The sequence below is a fragment of the Capra hircus genome, chromosome 2, assembly GCF_001704415.2.
Source record: "Capra hircus breed San Clemente chromosome 2, ASM170441v1, whole genome shotgun sequence".
Classification (NCBI taxonomy): Eukaryota; Metazoa; Chordata; class Mammalia; order Artiodactyla; family Bovidae; genus Capra; species Capra hircus.
The window spans coordinates 79,712,009-79,735,165 of NC_030809.1; the positions used below are offsets into that span (position 1 = coordinate 79,712,009).

Here is a 23,157-nt window from a genome sequence, read left to right on the forward strand (position 1 = left end):
GTAGGGCTAAGGTGAGAACAACAACACCTACTTTTCCCATGTAATCTTTATAACACATGTCTGGAAATATCATCATCCCCATTTAGAAGATGAAAAACCTGAGTCTTCAAGAAGTTAAGTAACAAAGCCAAGATATTATATAATTCAGCTTACTTAAAGCAGTCAGAGTTATCATCATATTGAGCCTGGCTTCAAAGTCTGTCCCCTTAATCACTATACATACTGCTGAGAGGTTCGATCTTTTCATTTGTATAGTTCTTTAATGGATAATCCTCACAGTCATAACTTAAGAGGCAAGTTGAGCTAGGATTAGTTTCTCTTGTTGAAAACAAGCACACCCTAAGAGAAATTCAGTCTTTTGCCATAATGCCTCTGCCACTGCTAGAGCTGGAAAACAAACACATTCAAAAGACAGAATCCTAAGAATAACTTTAGTCACTTTTAAAAGGAAATCACATGATGATGTTTTTGACAATTTTATCTTAAACAAGATAGTTACTCAAATATTAAAATCAAACGTTATAAGGCCATAAAATTCATATGAATTTTCTTCAAATTTTGGAAGTAAAAAAGCTAAGTCTATGTAACTGCCATTAAGTAGAAAACATAACTTCTGAAATATACTGAAAATTATTACATTTTGAAGAGAAAGATTTCAGAAGGAAATTATTTAGATCATATATTTTTTATATAAAAATATCTGGAAAATACTATAAAAATATATTTTCCATACCACTTACTCTGTGGAATGAGACAGGGGTAGAGATGGTGATAGAGAGCAGATTACCTAGGAAATCTTTTTTTCTTTTTTGTTTACACTGCATATATCTTATCCTTAACCTTATGTCTCAATCACCCTGGCATCTTGGAATAGGTCAAATCTCCTCTGATGATTCTGCTGTGAGTGGACATTCTCCTATATTCACTCATGATTGGCATAGTTATTCTATGTAGGTCAGCATAAGAATGGTCTCCGTGTTTGTTTTTGTCTTCCAATTGAACCCTATTTGTACTTCCTAAAGTCCCATTTTAACAATATGCATCAAATTGTTTTTCCCTTACTCTGCGGCCCTCTCTATAATGTATGAAATGTTTATCTGATGTTATACCAAACCAAAAAAAATTAATGTTACAAAAATGGTTTAAGTAAACAAAACTCAGGCAGAAACTTTATAACAATTTGCTCCTACATGCCATGAACTGATTTCTAGAAGTCCACTCACCTGACTGGCTGTGCAGTTGGATAAGCAAGTCCTGTTATCAGCTGCTAGATAGAAGTTGGTGGGACATGCACAGGTGTGACTCCTTCCAGGGGCTAAAAGGCACAGATGACTGCAACCTCCATTATTTATCATACAGAGGTGTTTGGAGACTACAAATAAGAAAGAAACAAAAAAACATAATAATCAAGATTAATAACATAATATGCAATTAGAAATAAGACATTTGAGCTTCATAACATGTATTTGAATAGAATGTCATAATCAAGAACTCATCAATATTATAAACATAATTTTATTTTGCTACAAATTCTACTCATTATCTTATGACATTTATTTTACCATTAAACAATTTTTAAAATGCACTTCTACTATAGTGAGTATCTTAGTAGGAAAAAGTGTCCATCAGAAAAATAAACAAAGACTAGAAGTATTTTGGATGACTATATACATAAGATTAGAAATATAAGTGCAAAATAAAATAATGAAATGATGATCTATATCTGAGAGTACTGTAGCTTTCTTTTCCAAGCCAAATGTATGTTTTCAGCAAAATAATCAAAACCTTATTCCATATGGCCTGATAAAATTCCTACTAGACATATGCTTGATACATTTCTCAATTTTGGATCCCCAGAACTACTTAAATATAGTTTCTTTCACCTAGCACTCCAGAAACTGGAATACTATAACCATTTTGTAAATATATGATTTCAAGAATGCAGTATTCACTTCTCCAACTGTACGTACTCATGTCATTTAGCTTAATATGATTTCAACAAATCAACAATTCCTTGTAGTTTTATTGATCTTGAAACCATATCCCTTAACAGCAGTTTTCGATATCAGCTGAATTCATTCTATACAATTATTCTATGCAATGAAATCTAATAATCTTTCTCAAAAATAAATTTACTTCTAAACCTAAAGGAAACAAAATGGAATGTTACTAAAAGATGTTGATGCATTTATGGAAATCATGGAAAGAATAATTACCATCAGGTTGTCTATAAGAATGATACACCTGGATATCTGTGATGGCATGCCATGAGTTAATCAGTGAGAGTCTGTCTGCTCCCGAGGTTTTATGGGCACGGCTGAGTGACTTGGTTTTCCCATCAGTCCAGTAGATGTAGTCTTCAAACAATGTTAGTGCAATCACCCCTGGAATATCTTGATTAGGGACTGTAATAGGAGATGGTAAGATTAATGTTCAGTCTTGGAAGACTGCCAGTTAAAATATTCAATACTACATGGGCTGACAGATACAACTGCGACAGAACTTCATGTGAATAATTGCTGTGACAACCTGTCAGGCCGGCAAGGTTCTTTATTACCAGTTAAGAGAATGCAGGGTCTAGTGCAGGAAGTTGCTTTGTTCAGGTTTAGATTGATTCAACCACTGGGAAGAAAATGAGTTCAGTCCTGCCCAAAAGTAAAGACTGTTTCACCAGAAACAAATAACATCCAACATTTAAAAACTATATATATGTATATCTCCATCCAGTTGTTTTTAACTAAAATCCTCCTTAAATCCACAGGTCACTGTACTGCTTTCTCACATTTTAAATGGACTAAAGTATATATCCAGGATGAAACATCTATCTACATGGAGACAGAGTGACTATAAGAGTACTATTAACCATTTTAGTCACTGAGGTTTTATGACTATTTTTACTTGCAAAATAAGCCAGGATCAGGATGGAGAAATATAAATGCAACAAATAACAATGTATCATGCAGACTTAACTATCATAAACCTGTTTAGTTGCAGATTAAAACTGTTTTATAGTTATACGTTCATGACACAACTGGGTTTAAATGTAGATTGAGCATCACAAAAGTTAATTTTTCATTCAAGAGATTCCAGGGTCCTATCAGGTAAATGAGATGCAATAAATTTGTTTGGTGGTTTAGAGTTAAATCATTTTAAAATGTGATAGAGGTTTCTTCAATTCTTTTCATTAAAAGCAATAAATAAAGGAAATGGAAATTGCCTAATTTGCACAAACATTCCAAAATATTTCTCAATATAAATTTTCAGATCTCCTTTTGGAAATCCTGCAAAGTGTTCATTAATGAAAAAAGGCACTATCTAGGTAATATGTACTCTTTTATAGATTAGATTTTAATGATAGAATTAATGTTTGATACTCAACAGTCACTGAAACACTAAAAAACTTAAAATATAATTCACTTTTTCCAGGGAGGTTTATAGTCTTACTTTCAAAATGTTGGGTAAATTTATATTATTAACTAGAAACAGCAATTTTGATATAATAATTTGCTATTTTTACTCAGGTGTGCCAAATGTGATTGGAGAATTCACTATGACTAAGAAAATGTAGAAACAAAAGAAACAAGACTCACTGACTACTATAAATAATGCAGTGTCTAGTCAGAAATCCATCTCAGAATAGACTATGCATATGAAGGATGTAAAAAAAAATTTAAAAAAATTCAGATGTGCACACTTAGATCAGAAACTCAAAGTGAATTATCCATGTAACTCCCAATTGCGGAGCCCATTGCCACAGTGATAAGTAGACTTGGATAAAGAAAGATGAACAGTAGGACATTTTAACAAAATAAATTATGACTGAGTCATTTATATAAGCTATGCCCATTCTCCCCCTTCAGCTATACAAGTTCATTTCAGAAAGATAAACAAATATGGCAAAATGTTAGGAATTGGATGACTCTTGGTGATATGTGATCATCAAAACAATCTTTCAATAAATGTGTTTGCTTGAAACTTTCCAAAAAAAAAAATAAACATTTTAAGAAAAAATGAAAGTCTCAGAAATATTCAACTCAGATTTCCTTGGATGACAAGAAAGTAATTATATCATTAATTAGGGGTACAAAAATTAATCACCACTTTAAAACAAGGCTATGGTTTTTCTAGTGGTCATGTATGGATGTGAGAGTTGGACTGTGAAGAAGGCTGAGCGCCAAAGAATTGATGCTTTTGAACTGTGGTGTTGGAGAAGACTCTTGAGAGTCCTTTGGACTGCAAGGAGATCCAACCAGTCCATTCTGAAGGAGATCAGCCCTGGGACTTCTTTGGAAGGAATGATGCTAAAGCTGAAACTCCAGGACTTTAGCCACTTCATGTGAAGAGTTGACTCATAGGAAAAGACTCTGATGCAGGGAAGGATTGGGAGCAGGAGGAAAAGGGGACAACAGAGGATGAGATGGCTGGATGGCATCACCAACTTGAAGGACATGAGTTTGAGTGAACTCCGGGAGTTGGTGATGGACAGGGAGGCCTGGCGTGCTGCGACTCATGGGGTCACAAAGAGTCGGACACAACTAAGCGACTGAACGCAACTGAACTAAAACAATCTCAGTCCACTAGAGATTTGATTCACTTCTATACAAAAAGTGAAATTATTGTAGGAACTTGTCTTTTAGCATCTCAAAAGTAGTATAGTCTGTTGAAGTATTCAATAAGTAACTAAAGTTGACATTTATTCAGCCCATGGGTGCCAGAAAATAGGCCTTTTGTTCTCAATGAGTAGAGGAGGCAATTCTGGTCCCAGAAGGAAGAGTTATCAGGCCCAAGCATCAATAGTTCTGAGACCAAGAAACCCTGTAGAAAGATATCAACTTTGTACACCTATTCATTTAATACTCAAAACAGCTCCATCATGAAATAGTTGACCTCACTTTAAGATGAAAAAAGCTAACATAAAATCCAGAAAACAAGTAATTTGACCAGAGAGGATGGGGGGGGGGGAACTAGTAAATGAAGATACTGGTATTTGAATCTAATTCAGATTTGCTGGCTTCTGAGTTCTTTGCCACTTTAGCTACTAGCTATGACTCAGAGAAAGTCATCTGAGTGAGGTAAAGTGTGGTTATAAACTGGATTGTGTCCTCTCAAAATTCATATGTTGAAACCCGAGACCTCAATATCCCTGTATTTTAAGATAGGGCCTTTAAAGAAGTAAGTGAGACTAAATGAACCCTGTGAGTGGGACCTTAATTCAATATAACAGTGTTCTTATAAGAAGAGAGCAACACCAGGGGTGTGCACATAGTGATAAAAGGCCACTTGAAGGCACAGCAAGAAAACAGTTAAACATAAGCCAAAGGGAGAGGCCTCAGGAGAAACCCCAGCCCCCACAACATCTTGATCTGGGACTTCCAATCTCCAGAACTATGAGAAAATACACTTTTGTGGTTTAATCTTCCAAGTCTCTGGCAGCCTTGGAAAACTAACACGAGGTATGTTCCTTCTATTCCTGCTTTCTGGAGAGTTTTTATCATAAATGGATGTTGAATTTTGTCAAAGGCCTTCTCTGCATCTATTGAGATAATCATATGGTTTTTATTTTTCAATTTGTTAATGTGGTGAATTACACTGATTGATTTGCGGATATTGAAGAATCCTTGCATCCCTGGGATAAAGCCCACTTGGTCATGGTGTATGATCTTTTTAATGTGTTGTTGGATTCTGATTGCTAGAATTTTGTTGAGGATTTTTGCATCTATGTTCATCAGTGATATTGGCCTGTAGTTTTCTTTTTTTGTGACATCTTTGTCAGGTTTTGGTATTAGGGTGATGGTGGCCTCATAGAATGAGTTTGGAAGTTTACCTTCCTCTGCAATTTTCTGGAAGAGTTTGAGGAGGATAGGTGTTAGCTCTTCTCGAAATTTTTGGTAGAATTCAGCTGTGAAGCCGTCTGGACCTGGGCTTTTGTTTGCTGGAAGATTTCTGATTACAGTTTCAATTTCCGTGCTTGTGATGGGTCTGTTAAGATTTTCTATTTCTTCCTGGTTCAGTTTTGGAAAATTGTACTTTTCTAAGAATTTGTCCATTTCTTCCACGTTGTCCATTTTATTGGCATACAACTGCTGATAGTAGTCTCTTATGATCCTTTGTATTTCTGTGTTGTCTGTTGTGATCTCTCCATTTTCATTTCTAATTTTATTGATTTGATTTTTCTCTCTTTGCTTCTTGATGAGTCTGGCTAATGGTTTGTCAATTTTATTCATCCTTTCAAAGAACCAGCTTTTGGCTTTGTTGATTTTTGCTATGGTCTCTTTTGTTTCTTTTGCATTTATTTCTGCCCTAATTTTTAAGATTTCTTTGCTTCTACTAACTCTGGGGTTCTCCAATTCTTCCTTTTCTAGTTGCTTTAGTTGTATATGACAAACCCACAGCAAACATTATCCTCAATGGTGAAAAACTGAAAGCATTTCCCCTAAAGTCAGGAACAAGACAAGGGTGTCCACTTTCACCGCTTACTATTCAACATAGTTCTGGAAGTTTTGGCCACAGCAATCAGAGCAGAAAAAGAAATAAAAGGAATCCAAATTGGAAAAGAAGAAGTAAAACTCTCACTGTTTGCAGATGACATGATCCTCTACATGGAAAACCCTAAAGACTCCACCAGAAAATTACTAGAGCTCATCAATGAATATAGTAAAGTTGCAGGATATAAAATCAACACACAGAAATCCCTTGCATTCCTATACACGAATAATGAGAAAGTAGAAAAAGAAATTAAGGGAACAATTCCATTCACCATTGCAACGAAAAGAATAAAATACTTAGGAATATATCTACCTAAAGAAACTAAAGACCTATATATAGAAAACTATAAAACACTGATGAAAGAAATCAAAGAGGACACTAATAGATGGAGAAATATACCATGTTCATGGATCGGAAGAATCAATATAGTGAAAATGAGTATACTACCCAAAGCAATCTACAAATTCAATGCAATCCCTATCAAGCTACCAGCCACATTTTTCACAGAACTAGAACAAATAATTTCACGATTTGTATGGAAATACAAAAAACCTCGAATAGCCAAAGCAATCTTGAGAAAGAAGAATGGAACTGGAGGAATCAACTTGCCTGACTTCAGGCTCTACTACAAAGCCACAGTCATCAAGACAGTATGGTACTGGCACAAAGACAGACATATAGATCAATGGAACAAAATAGAAAGCCCAGAGATAAATCCACACACATATGGACACCTTATCTTTGACAAAGGAGGCAAGAATATACAATGGAGTAAAGACAATCTCTTTAACAAGTGGTGCTGGGAAAACTGGTCAACCACTTGTAAAAGAATGAAACTAGATCACTTTCTAACACCACACACAAAAATAAACTCAAAATGGATTAAAGATTTAAATGTAAGATCAGAAACTATAAAACTCCTAGAGGAGAACATAGGCAAAACACTCTCAGACATAAATCACAGCAGGATCCTCTATGATCCACCTCCCAGAATTCTGGAAATAAAAGCAAAAATAAACAAATGGGATCTAATTAAAATTAAAAGCTTCTGCACAACAAAGGAAAATATAAGCAAGGTGAAAAGACAGCCTTCTGAATGGGAGAAAATAATAGCAAATGAAGCAACTGACAAACAACTAATCTCAAAAATATACAAGCAACTTCTGCAGCTCAATTCCAGAAAAATAAACGACCCAATCAAAAAATGGGCCAAAGAACTAAATAGACATTTCTCCAAAGAAGACATACGGATGGCTAACAAACACATGAAAAGATGCTCCACATCACTCATTATTAGAGAAATGCAAATCAAAACCACAATGAGGTACCACTTCACACCAGTCAGAATGGCTGTGATCCAAAAATCTGCAAGCAATAAATGCTGGAGAGGGTGTGGAGAAAAGGGAACCCTCCTACACTGTTGGTGGGAATGCAAACTAGTACAGCCATTATGGACAACAGTGTGGAGATTCCTTAAAAAATTGCAAATAGAACTGCCATATGACCCAGCAATCCCACTGCTGGGCATACACACCGAGGAAACCAGAATTGAAAGAGACACATGTACCCCAATGTTCATCGCAGCACTGTTTATAATAGCCAGGACATGGGAACAACCTAGATGTCCATCAGCAGATGAATGGATAAGAAAGCTGTGGTACATATACACAATGGAGTATTACTCAGCCATTAAAAAGAATTCATTTGAATCAGTTCTGATGAGATGGATGAAACTGGAGCCGATTATACAGAGTGAAGTAAGCCAGAAAGAAAAACACCAATACAGTATACTAACACATATATATGGAATTTAGGAAGATGGCAATGACGACCCTGTATGCAAGACAGGAAAAAAGACACAGATGTGTATAACGGACTTTTGGACTCAGAGGGAGAGGGGGAGGGTGGGATGATTTGGGAGAATGGCATTCTAACATGTATACTATCATGTAAGAAGTGAATCGCCAGTCTATGTCTGATGCAGGATATAGCATGCTTGGGGCTGGTGCATGGGGATGACCCAGAGACATGTTATGGGGAGGGAAGTGGGAGGGGGGTTCATGTTTGGGAACGCATGTAAGAATTAAAGATTTTAAAATTTAAAAAATAAAAAACTGAAAAAAAAAAGAAAAAAAAAAAAGAAAACTAACACGAGCATTTAAAACAATGGAACTACTTTCTTAAGCTCCATGGGAAAATCATTTTATTTAATTACTTGAAATCAGTTCTATTACTATCATTTTCAGACATGGGACAATTTAAGGTAAGGGCAGGTTTACTACCTCTAAGTATGTATGCAGTGACTGCCCACCAGAAAACCTGTTATCAGATGGTCATATAAGTAAATAGAAATCAGAAAGATGGACTCTTATTTCAGAGAAGAATGCCACATAGCTGAATGTACAAAGCACATAGAAAAGTCAGGTCAAAGTGAAGAAAAGTAGTCCATTTGCCCAGTGACCATCTGTTTGATTCAATTCCTTGTGTGATATTGACAAAGAATAGGACTATCTCTAGTGGCTTTAAAAGCTCACTTCAGGCCTATTCATTGGGTATACATGCTTATTTCCCAAACCGCAAGCATCAAACACAGCCATCAAAGCCTCTCTTCTAAAAAAATAAATGAAGTAAAAACACAAAATATGAAATCTAGTCTCACACCTCTGTAACAATATAGTGGCTCCAACAAGCTACTAAGACATAGTGATATGTTCCCTAATACTACAAACAATGCCAATAAAAATTAAGAAAAACAAAAGAGAGCAAAACAAACAAAAACCTTTACATATTGCATTTTCCAGGGTTTGGCTCATAACTTGGCAGTATGCCTTCATTTCTTATTTAGAACCTAAAATTTTTTCAGAGTTATTTGACAAAGTTTCTGTGAAAAAAATTCCTATTTATTAACTGATAAATGATAAGCCTAAATGAATGAATGCTATGCTTATTTTTCCATCAATTCATGAAGAGTTCAGACTACAATGGGAGTAAATAAGGTATTCTGAGCCTTATATATTTTGTTATGAGAAACATTCCTTATTTAGAATGAGAAAAGTAAAATTGCTTATTTTGGGTTGTATCTCTATTTACTTATTTTTACCTTATAGATATGTATGTAAATATGTACACATATATGTGTGTGTATCTATAACATATCTGTAATATATATGCAAGTGTGTGTTAGTCACTCAGTTGTATCTCAATCTTTGCATCCCCATGGACTGCAGCCCACAAGGCTCCTCTGTCCACAGAATTCTGCACAAAAGAATACTGTAGTGGGTAGTGATTCCCTTCTCCAGGGAATCTTCCTGACCCAGGGATTGAACCCAGGTCTCCTGCATTGCAGGCAAGCTCTTTACCATCTGAACCACCAAGGAAGCCCACAATATATTTGCATAGTATATACATATATATGTTTTATATACATATACATAATACAGAGTAACAAAAAGATGTCTTGCAATGTAATTTAGTAGTTAGCAGAGCTGACAAAATAAACTCTCCCTATATATATGTGTATATATATATACACACATAAATATGAAATGTGATGTTGTGAGGGAAACATTTAACAAACAAATTCTTACTAAGATATCATTGATTTTATAAAAAAAAGTAGTCACTGTTTTCTCAAAATGATAATGGGTATCCTTTTTAAGACAAAAATAATATGCCCCCCATTCAAACATAAGACTGCCTTTGTTTAATTTAAAGAAAAATGCAAAAAATAAATGCAAGGAAACTTTCATTTTACAGGTATTCAGCAGACATACAAAAGACAGAAAAAACAGAAGTGTTGCGCGGGCTGCAGTTTAACAGGTACTTATTATATATTTAAAAACTATTTTAAAGCTGCTTTCTGTTGTTAGGCCTCTATTTTGTATAACAGCATTATTTATTGTACTGTTCCAGCATTCCACTCAAGCACTAGGCTCCTAATTTTTATTTCATAGACTACATGCATCGGAAGAAAGAAGTTGATATTTGGCAAAAAATAAGGAAATATTCTTTTGTGGAGTTTTTCCCTGTAGTCTAGTTGGATGCAATCCTGATTAGGTTCCTAGTAATTACAATAAACAGAAAAATTGAAAGTACAGAATATGCTTTCAACTTATCTGTTGCCTCATAGTTAGAGGTACTCTATTATAATACTCTTGATTATTCATTTTTTGGAATATTATTTATCAGGATAAATAATCACTTTCCTGGATAATACCAATCTAATTTTATATTTTGGACTAATCTAGCTTAAATAGTTAAGAACAAAATGAACCAATAATACAGAACTCATCTTTGGTTGGTTTAAAATCTCATAGTTGGTATTTGGGGTAAGATATTGCATTGGAATAATGGCAGACTCAGATCAACCCTGAATATTCATTGGAAGGACTTATGCTGAAGCTGAAGCTCCAACACTTTGACCACTTGATGTGAAAAGCCAGCTCACTGGAAAAGACCCTGATGCTGGGAAAAGTTGAGGACAGGAGAAGGGGATGAGAGAGGGGAGATGGTTGGATGGCATCAACAACTCAATGGACATGAGTTTTAGTAGACTCTGGGAGATAGTGAAGGACAGGGAAGCCAGGCATGCTGCAGTCTATGGGGTCACAAAGAGTTGGACATGACTTAGTGACTGAATAACAACAACAAGTTTTGATCTTAAATAGAAATTATAGTTAGTACTTAAATAGAAATTTTACTACTGATGTTGTGTGTTTTTTCTCATTTTTTCTCTAAGATTTACTTCAAGGATATAAGTGATATTTTAAAATATTTTTAAAATATAAATTTATTTATTTTAATTGGAGGTTAACTACTTTACAATATTATATTGGTTTTGCCATACATCAACATGAATCCACCACAGGTACAGAGCAAATTTTACTTTTTTTACTTAAAAACTATTATAAATATTTTTAAAAGAAGAAAAAAATTCATAGAATGTCACCACCAAATTATAGTTATTTTTATGAAAGAATTAAAATTACAGAGTAACTTGAATGTTGATTTTTTTTCTTTTGGTTATAAGAATTTATGTATTGTTTGGAAAACCTCAATGATCTGATAAAGTCAACCTGACCCTCACTCTATTTACAGTTTGGAAGCCTAATGTCATAAAACTTTAAAATAAATAAACATATCAAATAAAATATTTATATTAAATTATATCATGTTTTGATTTTTAATATATTTAAGACTTTCCATTTTTCTTAATTTTGGTGTCATTGCCCCAAGTAAAGTTTCACATTCCTTCACACTTGAAACATAACAAAATTAGTCTAACTCCTCTCATTACTTTTAAACTCTTCCAGTCTTTTTGTGTCAGCCAAGTTTGCTATAGTAAACAGGGAACACACTTTTTAATGATTATTGAAAAGACTTTAAGTGAAAGAGGTCAGTCTTTGTGCAAGCAATTATATTATTTTCTCAATATAATTTACAGAAGTGTGGCTAAGGAACTGATGATAGATTAAGTCCTTTCCTAAATCTGTTGCCAGAAGCTGGTGAAAACTGTAATGAAGGAAAAAGAGCCAGCTACCCAGAGTCGACCGGGAAGAGGGCATGGCAACGCTCTCCAGTAATCTTGCCTGGAGAACCTCACGGGCAGAGCAGCCTAGTGGGCTACAGTCCATAGACTGGCAGGCAATGTGCCTGCAAAAAGTCAGGCATAACTGAAGCGTCTAGGCATGCATGCACTGATGGCAGAGGGCAAGTGGTGGAGGAGCTCAGCCCCTGCCAGACCACTGTGGTTGGGCATGGAGGGAAAGAGGATAAATGAATACTCTGGCTTCTTTCTTCTTCCACTATTTAATCTCCTGTCAATTCTTCCCATGGTTTAAATCCAATTTGAGGCTGAATGATAAAAAAGCTGGGGTGATGCAGTCCACAGAAGTCAGCTTTCTAGCATATGGAGCATGGAAAAGATACAAAGGTAAAGAAACTAGAACTCCCTCCAGTTAATGCTTCCAATAGATTTTTTTTTTCCATCTTGCATATCTCTTCCCTGAATGAAAACCCTCAGTGACAGCCATTTTCCATGCAGTACTTGTGCCAGCTATTCAGCTTGACTGAAATAGCCTGACTCAGAAGAAAAGATCAGGATCTTCACCAATCCTCTTTTCTGAGACCTTGACACTAACAATTTCCCCAGCTTCTTTCTAAGAGGATAATGTACAATACAGGATGTAGAGAAGTCAGAGGATGAATTTAAAAAGTAGAACATGAAAACCAAAAAGGAAGAAATTAAACAAAGGAAAACAATTAGCATTCAAAAAATGAGGTGAGATGAATCAAGGGCTACAGAAGGAGTGTAGGCTGATAAACAGATGATGAAATTAGAAGATGGAAGAAACTGGTTTAACATGTCAAAGAAAGTGGAAGATTCATGACTGTGGTGAATATATGGGTGAATAACAGTTTTTAGTTTATGAAGAGTAATGGAGGGGAGTGGGTGGAGTGCAAAATGGCCACAGTATACTAATTTCCAGACAATGACTGTTGCTGAGTCAGTAGCTTTAGTTACAAATGTCCCATCAAAAACAGTATGCTTTATGTGCCCTTTGGGTCTAGGACATTCATTCTTTTTTAGTAATTATGCATCCACTTCAGTGTTATTATCTGCAGAAGATTTTTAAAAAATAATTATTTCCTCAGAACCATCTACAACAGGCTACAAAATGTTCCAGTTAACATTTGCTCCATGAAGATTTGAATATTTGCCTACTCTTTAATACAACCATACTTAATGTAAACAATACTACAAAAAAAAAATTCAGGCAAATGCATCCATAATCCATTGTTCAAAATGAAGAAAAGCATTAACAAACGGTAGAAACACTAAGAATAGTCAACATTAGTAAACATGATGATAAAATGTTCAAAATTTATTTTTTTCCAACAAAAATAGTATCTTTCAATAAGTTCATCCATCACTGAGACCCTGAAGAGGAGGAAAAATAAAGTTCTTCCATTTGGAGTATGTCATAGTGCATAGAAGATCTGAGCTAATTCCACCAAGGTGTATTATATGTGGCTGATTTTGAATATTGACACTGATTAAATGTCCAAATAAAAGTTACATGTTCCTCTTTAATGCAGTAGTTTAGACTGGGACACTTACATCTATAAATTTCTTAAGTAAATGTAATATATGATGGTTAATTATAGACATTATTTACAGCCCTTCTTTAAATTAAAGCCATTATTAAAAGGCAGAAGGCATTGTTTGCCTATCCTTTTCCAGAATTCCTTGCCTCCTTTTGTCTACTTATCACCTCAAATATATACTTTCTACATAGATTAGGAATATTTAGTTTAATATAATTTAATCCCTTTCCCTTCCTCACTTGTTGTACAGTTACTAAATTGTGTCCAACTCTTTGTGACCCATGGATTATAGCTAGACAGGCTTCCTTGTCCTCCACTGTCTCCTGGAGTTTGCTCAAGTATATATCCATTGAGTTGGTGGTGCTGTCTTACCATCTCATCCTCTGACACCCTCTTCTTCTTTTGCCTTCCATCTTTCCCAACATGTCTTTTCAAATGAGTCAGCTCTTTGCATCAGGTGGCCACAGTATTGGCCTCACTTGTCCTTTACTTATATATTTTTAAATTATTCATGGTATAAATTATTATAAATTTATAAATTATAAATCATTATATTATATAATATATTATATATATTATTATATTATAAATTGTTCATGATTGCCCATATATGGGCTTCCCAGGTGACGCTAGTGATAAAGAATCTACCTGCCAATTCAAGAGACACAAGAGACATGGGTTTGAGCTCTGGGTCAGGAAGATGCTTTGGAAGAGGGAATGGCAACCCTTCCAGTATTTCTGCCTGGAAAATTCCATGGGCAGAGAAGCCTGGAGAGCTACAGTCCATGGGGCTGCAAAGAGTTGGACACGACAGAGCAACTAGCTCCTTTCACCTTTCAGATGGTCACTTTAATATTTAATATATAAAAAGGGCATTTTGTTAATAAATATGAGGATGTATCAGCATGCAACATAAATTATAGTTCATTTATTTTGAAAACTGGACTGTGCCTATAAATATCTTCTCTTGATGACACTGCTCTCCAATCTCTGATGTAAACACTGCTATATGCACTTCATAAAGATATATTCCAGTCACTTTGAAACTCTCTGGACTTTTCTACTGGTGATACAAAACATTACAGATACTTGGAAATGTATTTTCAGAGCTGATCATCAGTAGCAAATATAAGTGATGACATTCCACATATGTATGCATTAGGAATGTTTTTGTTTGAGAGTCCTAATAAAAGCTGAAATCTTTGAAAAGCACTTTGCCTTTGGGACAGATTATCAGGTAAAGTCATTTGCATGAATGTAATATCTGGTCTTCACACATTCCTCCAATTATTAATATGCTTCTAGAATAAAAACAGAGGAGAATGTAACACATTACAAGTATTTTCAAGTGTGATCTAGTAGTCTTAGTAATAACTAAGGATAAGTGAACTAATTGGTAGAAGAGACCTCCTCTGTCCCAGTTCCAATCTCAGTCAATTCCTTTAAGAAATATTAGAAAATCACTGACTATCTGTTTTATGGATAAGAACTTTGAACTATAGTGTGGCAAAGCAACTTGCCTAAATTAGAGAGTACCCTAACCAAAACTAAATTTACTAATCCCAAAGGATGTACCATGTCATAATTGGGATAGATAACACTGTTGAAAGTGGCTGAAAAAGTCATATTATGGTAATACTTGAAATTATATTTTAAAATAGTATATGGAATGTATGTGACATTTGCAAACTAATAATCTATTTAAACATATACACAATTTAATGTAACATGTTCTATTTAAGAAACAAAAGTAAAAGACATGATTGATACTGAAACTCTAAGACTTTTTAGAAATGGCAGTTAATTTCAATTTATTTTACTGGTTCAGGAACATTTCTATAGTAACTGAATTGCATTTTGCTCCCTTCCATTAACTTTTATTGTATTGTAAACAGCAGCACATCAACACTGTTGGCATAAAATAGCCTGTGAAGTCGACTGTTTGTAATGGACTGTGAATGATGGGGAATTTTTTTCAAAAGTATTAAAATGCAGTATCTTACCAAGAAAGAAACATTCTAGAATATTGTAAAATTGGATGATGATGTTTATTAGATTCTCTGCCTTTTTTCAGTGGGCTTCAATGAATATTTATATTTTCTGAAAACCTAAGTGCAACAGCCACAGAGTTGCTGGATATATAAGCACAAAATACTTCCTTTGTCTTTTTCAGTGTTTTTTCCCCTCAGAACAAAACCTTTTAAATAGACTTTCACTATTTCACCAGTAGCATGCTGAGATCTGGATTATTTTCCCAACATTGATTAGATGATCGCTGCATGGGTTATGATTCGGATTTTTAAGTCCAAACATAGAACTGCCCCCTCAAAACACAAACTAGATTCCCAGAACAATAACCAAACAAAAGAACTGGGCTACAGTACTGACATTACAACATGAGGATTCAGGTCTAGGAGTATAGAAACAAATTATTGTCAACATAATCACATGAATTTTAAACAATTTTTCCACAAAATAAAAGACAGTTCAGTGATAAACTGTAGTTTAGAATCATAACCAATGATTACTCTTCTGAGAAATTAGTAGTTATGAGTGTATGTTTTTTCAGTATGCTGGATTAAAAATGTACATGGCCAACTGATTTAACACAAGGTTAAATCATCCAGTGACCCAGAGAAGAATATTCTGAAAAAAATTACTGAAACAAAGAATTTTAAAACTCAAGGTCAACAATGTTTCTTTTAGCTCACCCTTGTGTTATCACTGTTTACACAGTATTTTCAGTCTTTTTGTTAAGAAACTACCTCTCTATTTCAAGTTCAATGGCAACTCAAACAAAATGAGGAAAACTAACTCTGAGTCTATGTTCTTTGATAAAAGCAGGCAGAACGAAATTGTTATCTAAATGTAATTTTCTGGTATTTCATTTTCTTTTTATTAGATGAGAAACAGAATCTCTAACATGAAGATGAGCAGAGTGGAGGCAGAAATTTTTCTCAGAAGATATTTGTAAATTATTTTATAGACATTGGATTCAAAGAAAGCTATTCTTTCAACCCATAAAATTAACGACAAAAGATCTTTGCTGTGTTCAAATTTCAGAATTGTATAACATAAATTTTCAAATAAGATTTAGAAGTTTTCCCAGTTAGTTTGGAAACAGCAAACAGTAAAATCAAAATGTCCCTATGTAAAGCAAGGTGTACCTTATTAACAATATGACGCTTTCTTCACCCCTCTAAATAAATATACAAAAATTAGATTGAACAAAACATACACTTTCATTTGAGAAACCTATATGCAGGTCAGGAAGCAACAGTTAGAACTGGATATGGAAAAACAGACTGGTTCCAAATAGGAAAAGGAGTACGTCAAGGCTATATATTGTCACCCTGCTTATTTAACTTATATGCAGAGTACGTCATGAGAAACTCTAGGCTGGAAGAAGCAGAAGCAGGAATTAAGATTGCTGGGAGAAATATTAATAACCTCAGATATGCAGATGACACCACCCTTATGGGAGGAAGTGAAGAGGAACTCAAAAGCCTCTTGATGAAAGTGAAAGAGGAGAGTGAAAAAGTTGGCTTAAAGCTCAACATTCAGAAAATGAAGATCATTTCATCTGGTCCCATCACTTCATGGGAAATAGATGGGGAAACAGTGGAAACAGTGTCAGACTTTATTTTTGGGGGCTCCAAACTCACTGCAGATGGTGACTGCAGCCATGAAATTAAAAGACACTTACTCCTTGGAAGGAAAGTTATGACCAACCTAGATAGCATATTCAAAAGCAGAGACATTACTTTGCCAACAAAGGTCCATCTAGCCAAGGCTGTGGTTTTTCCAGTGGTCATGTATGGATGAGCGTTGGAATGTGAAGAAAGCTGAGGGCTGAAGAATTGATGCTTTTGAACTGTGGTGTTGGAGAAGACTCTTGAGAGTCCCTTGGACTGCAAGGAGATCCAACCAGTCCATTCTAAAGGAGATCAGTCCTGGGTGTTCATTGGAAGGAATGATGCTGAAGCTGAAACTCCAGTTCTTTGGCCACCTCGTGTGAAGAGTTGACTCATTGGAAAAGACTCTGATGCTGGGAGGGATTGGAGGCAGGAGGAGAAGGGGACGACAGAGGATGAGATGGCTGGATGGCATCACTGACTCGATGGACATGAGTCTGAGTAATCTCCGGGAGTTGGTGATGGACAGGGAGGCCTGGTGTGCTGTGATTCATGGGATCGTAAAGAGTCGGACACGACTGAGTGACTGAACTGAACTGAACTGAACACTTTCATTTAGAATAGTTATGTTCTGATGGCTTAATTTTTTGTTTGCTAATTTCTCAAATGTTTTGTAACTTATCTATGTCTGCTTTGTATATCAATCTGAAAAAATTTAAGTATGGATATACTGTTATTTGTATAACAGTGCATTTATGCTGTGACTGTTGCTATTAGAAACTATAGCAAGCAGACAACAAATCCATCAGCCAACTTTTCGAAGACAAGGGGGACCTGTGTGAGAGGTTTTGGTACCAGGTAGATCTGGGTTCAAATTCAAAGGACAAGCTCTTTGACTTTGGACAAATTACTTAATCTCTGTAAACCCATTTCCTTGCTGCAAAATGACTTTAATGACACATAATGCTCAATTGATGGAATGACTAAAAAAGCATGTGTTATTATATCTAGCAGTTTCTTGAACACGGTAAGCTTCTGATAAAGTATGAGTTTATAAGGGGTTCGTTCCATCTCTTGGAACAACAGTATTAACTCAAGAAAATTTCCAAGGAAAATCAATAATGATAGTAATAAATAGTACATGCAAAACATCTAATGCAATGTCATTATCAAGAACATAAGTATTCACCTCTCTTATCAGTTTCATAAGGTCATAAATAACATCTTTAAAAGATGTTAATAACTTTTGCAGTAACACTCAGGGAAAACTGAGTATTGGATAGGCAATTAGAGATTTTAATTAAGGAAATACATCTGATTATTACAGATTTTCAACCCCTGTCAGGCTTAAATTGAAGACTAACCTGAAGTTAAAACTATAATTTGGCAAAAATTCTAAAGTGATCCACCTAACTGGAGGCTTAGAACTTTAGTTCTGGAATTCCCCTTTGATGCCATTTCCCCAAATACCCTTATTTCTATGATGAGGCAACTGAGACCCAGTGAAGCAACACACACATTTTAGGGTGAAAGAGTTTTCTAGCAGTGGATCCCACCCCAACCCACCCGCATCCTTAGGTTTTCCAACATTTACAGGGTACTAAGGGATTTTCTTCTCCAGTTTGAGACTCAAACCCAAAGATTTGTGCTCCAATAAAGTTTTAGAACTTCTTATCAAGTTTCAAAGCCTAAAATTCTCAGGGGAGGATTATGGTTTGGGAGTGGTAAGAAATCAGTCCCCAAAATATAGATCTATAAGAATGATATTATTTAGAATCACTGTGATTAGAATATATTTAAAATCTCTCTGTTTTTGTATAAAGACAGATTTAAACTTAAAAACAGCATTTCAATCTGGAAAACACTGAAATTGGCAAGTTTCTCACTGGACATATTTTATATATCAAGGGATAGTAGGAGGAGAGAGATTCACTCTTTTGCAGTGTTTCTTCTAGGTAAATTGTCAGAATTTCTTTGATGTTGACCCTTCTGTTAAATAAATGTACCTCTCATTAAGTCAGAGCTTTTTAAGAAGAATCTCTAATTATACTTAGTTTGGTGCCTTTTATTTCTTTAAAAAATGTAGAAATATATGTGAAATTAATAAGTTTTCTAACTGTAAGTTATTTCCCCCTGGTTAAGTATATAAAAATACAAATCATTCGCTTCATGTTTGCAACTCAACCACCAATATTTTTGCTATTTTAGTTTTACAGATCTGTCCTCCGTATTCTGCTAAATAATGGCTGAATGCAACACTTTATCCCCATTCCCACAGCTATAATCACTTCAAATGTTTTCTCCTAAAATATTTTAACAGCCTCTAAATTGGTTGCCCTTCCAGGGTCTTTCATTTTTCATGTGGTTGTCAAATGTAATAATGTCATTCTATCAACTAAATGCCATCAATGGCTCACTATGACCTAAAGGATAAATTCCAAATTACCTAGCATACAAGGACTGTCACAATCTGGCAGCAATTTGCCCTTATTCATCTAGTGTCATTATTTTCTTCTTATATGACTTCTAGTTTACAAATTCTGTAAACCCCTTGCTGCTTCAAGACTCTATTTTATCTTTGCACATGCTGTTCCCCCTGTGTGATTAATCCTCCCTGCATTTCTCCATATGGAGAGCTTGTCCTCCATCTTTGAGACTTTTCAAAGATCCCATCACTTCACCAAACACTTCCTTACTCCAACCTGAATTTTGGCAATATTGTACATATACCTCTAATCCCAATCAGATATAGGTTATTATCTGCATATCAGTCTCCCCCAACAACTAAACAGGTTCTTTGAAGACAGGGACTTATTCATCTTTGTAACTCCAGGGTCTGATATAATACATGGCATGGAAAAAAACAATTGTAAATGTTTATTGAATGAATGAATGGGCAGATCTAACAACAACAAAAAGAAAATCAGAGAAATTTTAAAAATGAACAATGAAAATTTGATTTAAAATAAACTGTCTCAATTAACCAGTAGTATGCACACTATTCTACAGTATTATTATATCATTTCATTATGTAATTATTGAAGTAAAAACCAATAGAATAATCCACACAAGAATTAGGGAAAGATTCATGGGACTAAGACTACACTTAAATGTTCCCAGGATAGCAAATTCTCTCTTAAAGAAAAAAATTATGACTTAGTGTTTGGACTTGTTAAGAAGGTGGGTTAGGTTAGAAGAGATGGCAGAGAAAAATGGATGCAGATTCTTAAGCAAACTGCAAGTCACATGTCTCCTGGAGGTAATCTGATCTATCACTTAGGGCACAGAATGCAGAACTTTCAGAAATTCTTAGGCTGGATAAATAATAATAAAATGATGCTTTATTTATGGAAATGCTGTATGGTTTAAACCAGGACATGTTTTGGAGGAAAAACCATCTAAACTGTAAAGTGACCATGGTTTAGTTTTTCTCCAATATTAAAATTTGACATAAAAAATAGTGATTATGAAATTTTTATACACCCTTTTTATGCTAAGATTACTTTCATATAACTGACGTATCCCATTCTTTGATGAGCTCTGGCTGTAGTTTTAATAAAAAGAATAAATGGGAGTGATAATACTAGTCTGTTAAAAGAGAAGAGAGGTCAGTTACCAACCTAACACAAAACTTATTCTTGTTATAAAAGTCTCATTTTCCAACTCTAAATATACTAACAGGAAACCACAGTGTTTCTGATGTCTTTAGGGGACAAATTCAAGGAGTCGAAAAATCCTATTCCTCTTTATAAACACTGTAAATGATTGACGTTTTTTCATTGGCTATGGAGATGGCATAATTCAGGCTGTCTACAATTAGTAACTTGTTAGTAACTACCATGTAATTATTGGCTTGCATTCAGATATTGGCAGATGCCTAATAAGACACTTAATGAATTTTTCATTAGTCTTTCTGAGAAAGCCTTCAGGAGGAAATATTTCTGAAAACAGCAACTAATTTTACTTTCCTTTTCTCTCCACCTTGAGCCTCAAGGGATTTTCAAAAGTTGAATTTTTAAATGTTAATATAATCATATCTGAATATCTTTCAGTCAAATATTTTACTCTTTAGTAAATTTAGTTTCACTTCTTCTTACTATGTATGTCCATCTACCAAAGCCATCACAAGACTATGATTGAAAGATACTTCATTTACACACATTTGTTTCAAGTTTTCAAAGCATTAATTATCCACATATCTGACACAATTTTAAAATAATGGGGCAGGGATAAAATCCACAGTTTCGAATAGGTAATTTAACTACAGTTTTTTGTTATTCAAACAAAAGTCTCAAAAATAGGCAAATATTTGATGCTAGAATATATTTTAAATATTCACCTATCTAACCAAAAGTGTCTAAATTTTATTGTACATTGACATTTTAGCACAAAGAACTACATTCATAACAACTTAGTGCTTTATATACATGCTAAAAATGGTTACGTGGGGAAATCACTTATTGCTACAATAAAACTTTCAATTATATCATCTACGATTGTTGCAGAACATTTCATTATTGATTCTTCAGAGGAGATATAACTGCTGAATGCTAAGTGTAATTTTGATTTGTCAACATTACTTTTGCTGTAATTAAAACCCTAAAGTGATCTTTAAATAACTCCTCATTCCAGTTGCATCCTGATGAGTTTCTTTATCTCTGTAATTGGAATGCCAACACCTCAATAAATGACTCATCCATATACACTTGTCATACTTCAATGTTCCACACTTAAAAAAGCACCTCTAAGCACTTTCTGTTAGTATGTTTAGTTAGGAGGACATATTTGCTTAAACAACAACTGAGAAATAACTTGGACAGAATTATGAAGTGATGTGATTTCAGTGATATAAATCTCCTTTACTATTTATTTTTTAAATTTGTTTTTTATATGGTATAATTGATTCACAATATTACATTTGGTGCAGGTATACAACAGAGTGATTCAATATTTTATAGATTATGCTTTTAAAGTTGTTATAAAATATTGGTTATATTCCCTGTGCTATAAACTATATCTTTGCAGATATTCTATTTTATACATAGGAGTTTGTACTTCTTAATCCCCTAATTCCACTTGCTTCTTCCTACTTAAAATTTTTTTCTTTTTTAAAACTTGGTTGCTTCATCCTTCTCCACACTGGCATAAATTTGCAGAGCCTCATCTGACAGTATTAAATTATAAAATATCCTCTCTTTCTTAACATCTCTTTTCTTCTTCCAGATGTTTCGATCTAAGCTTACTGCCAGAGAAGAAAGCAGTCTCTTAAGAGAAGCCATATAAATGTATAGGCTTTGCTTGGAACCTCCCACTGAAAATTAGCTTCCCTGGTGGTTCAGCTGGTAAAGAATTCACCTGCAATGCAGGAGACCTGGGTTCAATCCCTGGGTTGGGAAGATCACCTGCAGGAGGGCATAGCTATCCACTCCAGTGGTCTTGCTTGGAGAATCCCCATGGACAGAGGAGTCTGGTGAGCTGCAGTCCATGGGGTTGCAACTTGTACTTTACAAGATATCTGAAGATGAAAACATCTAATAACAAAGGTGACATTAGGTCACTAGATATTAAAGAGATCAATCTTCATTGTGGGGAAAATTTAATCTATAAAGGGCCATCTGCATCTAAAATATTTTGAGTTGTTCATTTGAATTGTTTGTGGTTTCTGTTGAATTTGTGTCATCCTCATCTGATACTGTTCTTTTGTATTATGTCCTCTTCTGCTCTTAATTCATTTATCCTCAGATATTTTTTCCTCTAAGACCTTTTGCTCATCCCTAATTCACCCTCATATCAAATTGCTTCCTTCATTTGTTTTATGTTTAGAGTCTTATAATCTACTCAGAGTTACAAAAAGTGGAAAAATAAAGTGTGCGTATTATTTCATATTTTTTCATATTCCAATAATTTCCTAAATGTTACTCTAACTTGA

General features: G+C 34.6%; 1 protein-coding gene across 1 annotated transcript in view; it reads right to left on the minus strand.

Moving 5' to 3' along the window:
• LRP1B (LDL receptor related protein 1B) overlaps positions 1-23,157 on the minus strand; it is a 2,198,408-nt gene that overhangs the window by 266,636 nt on the left and 1,908,615 nt on the right. The window contains 2 exon segments of the mRNA XM_018062463.1: positions 1,224-1,372; positions 2,217-2,405. Coding sequence (XP_017917952.1) covers positions 1,224-1,372; positions 2,217-2,405 — 338 coding nt within the window.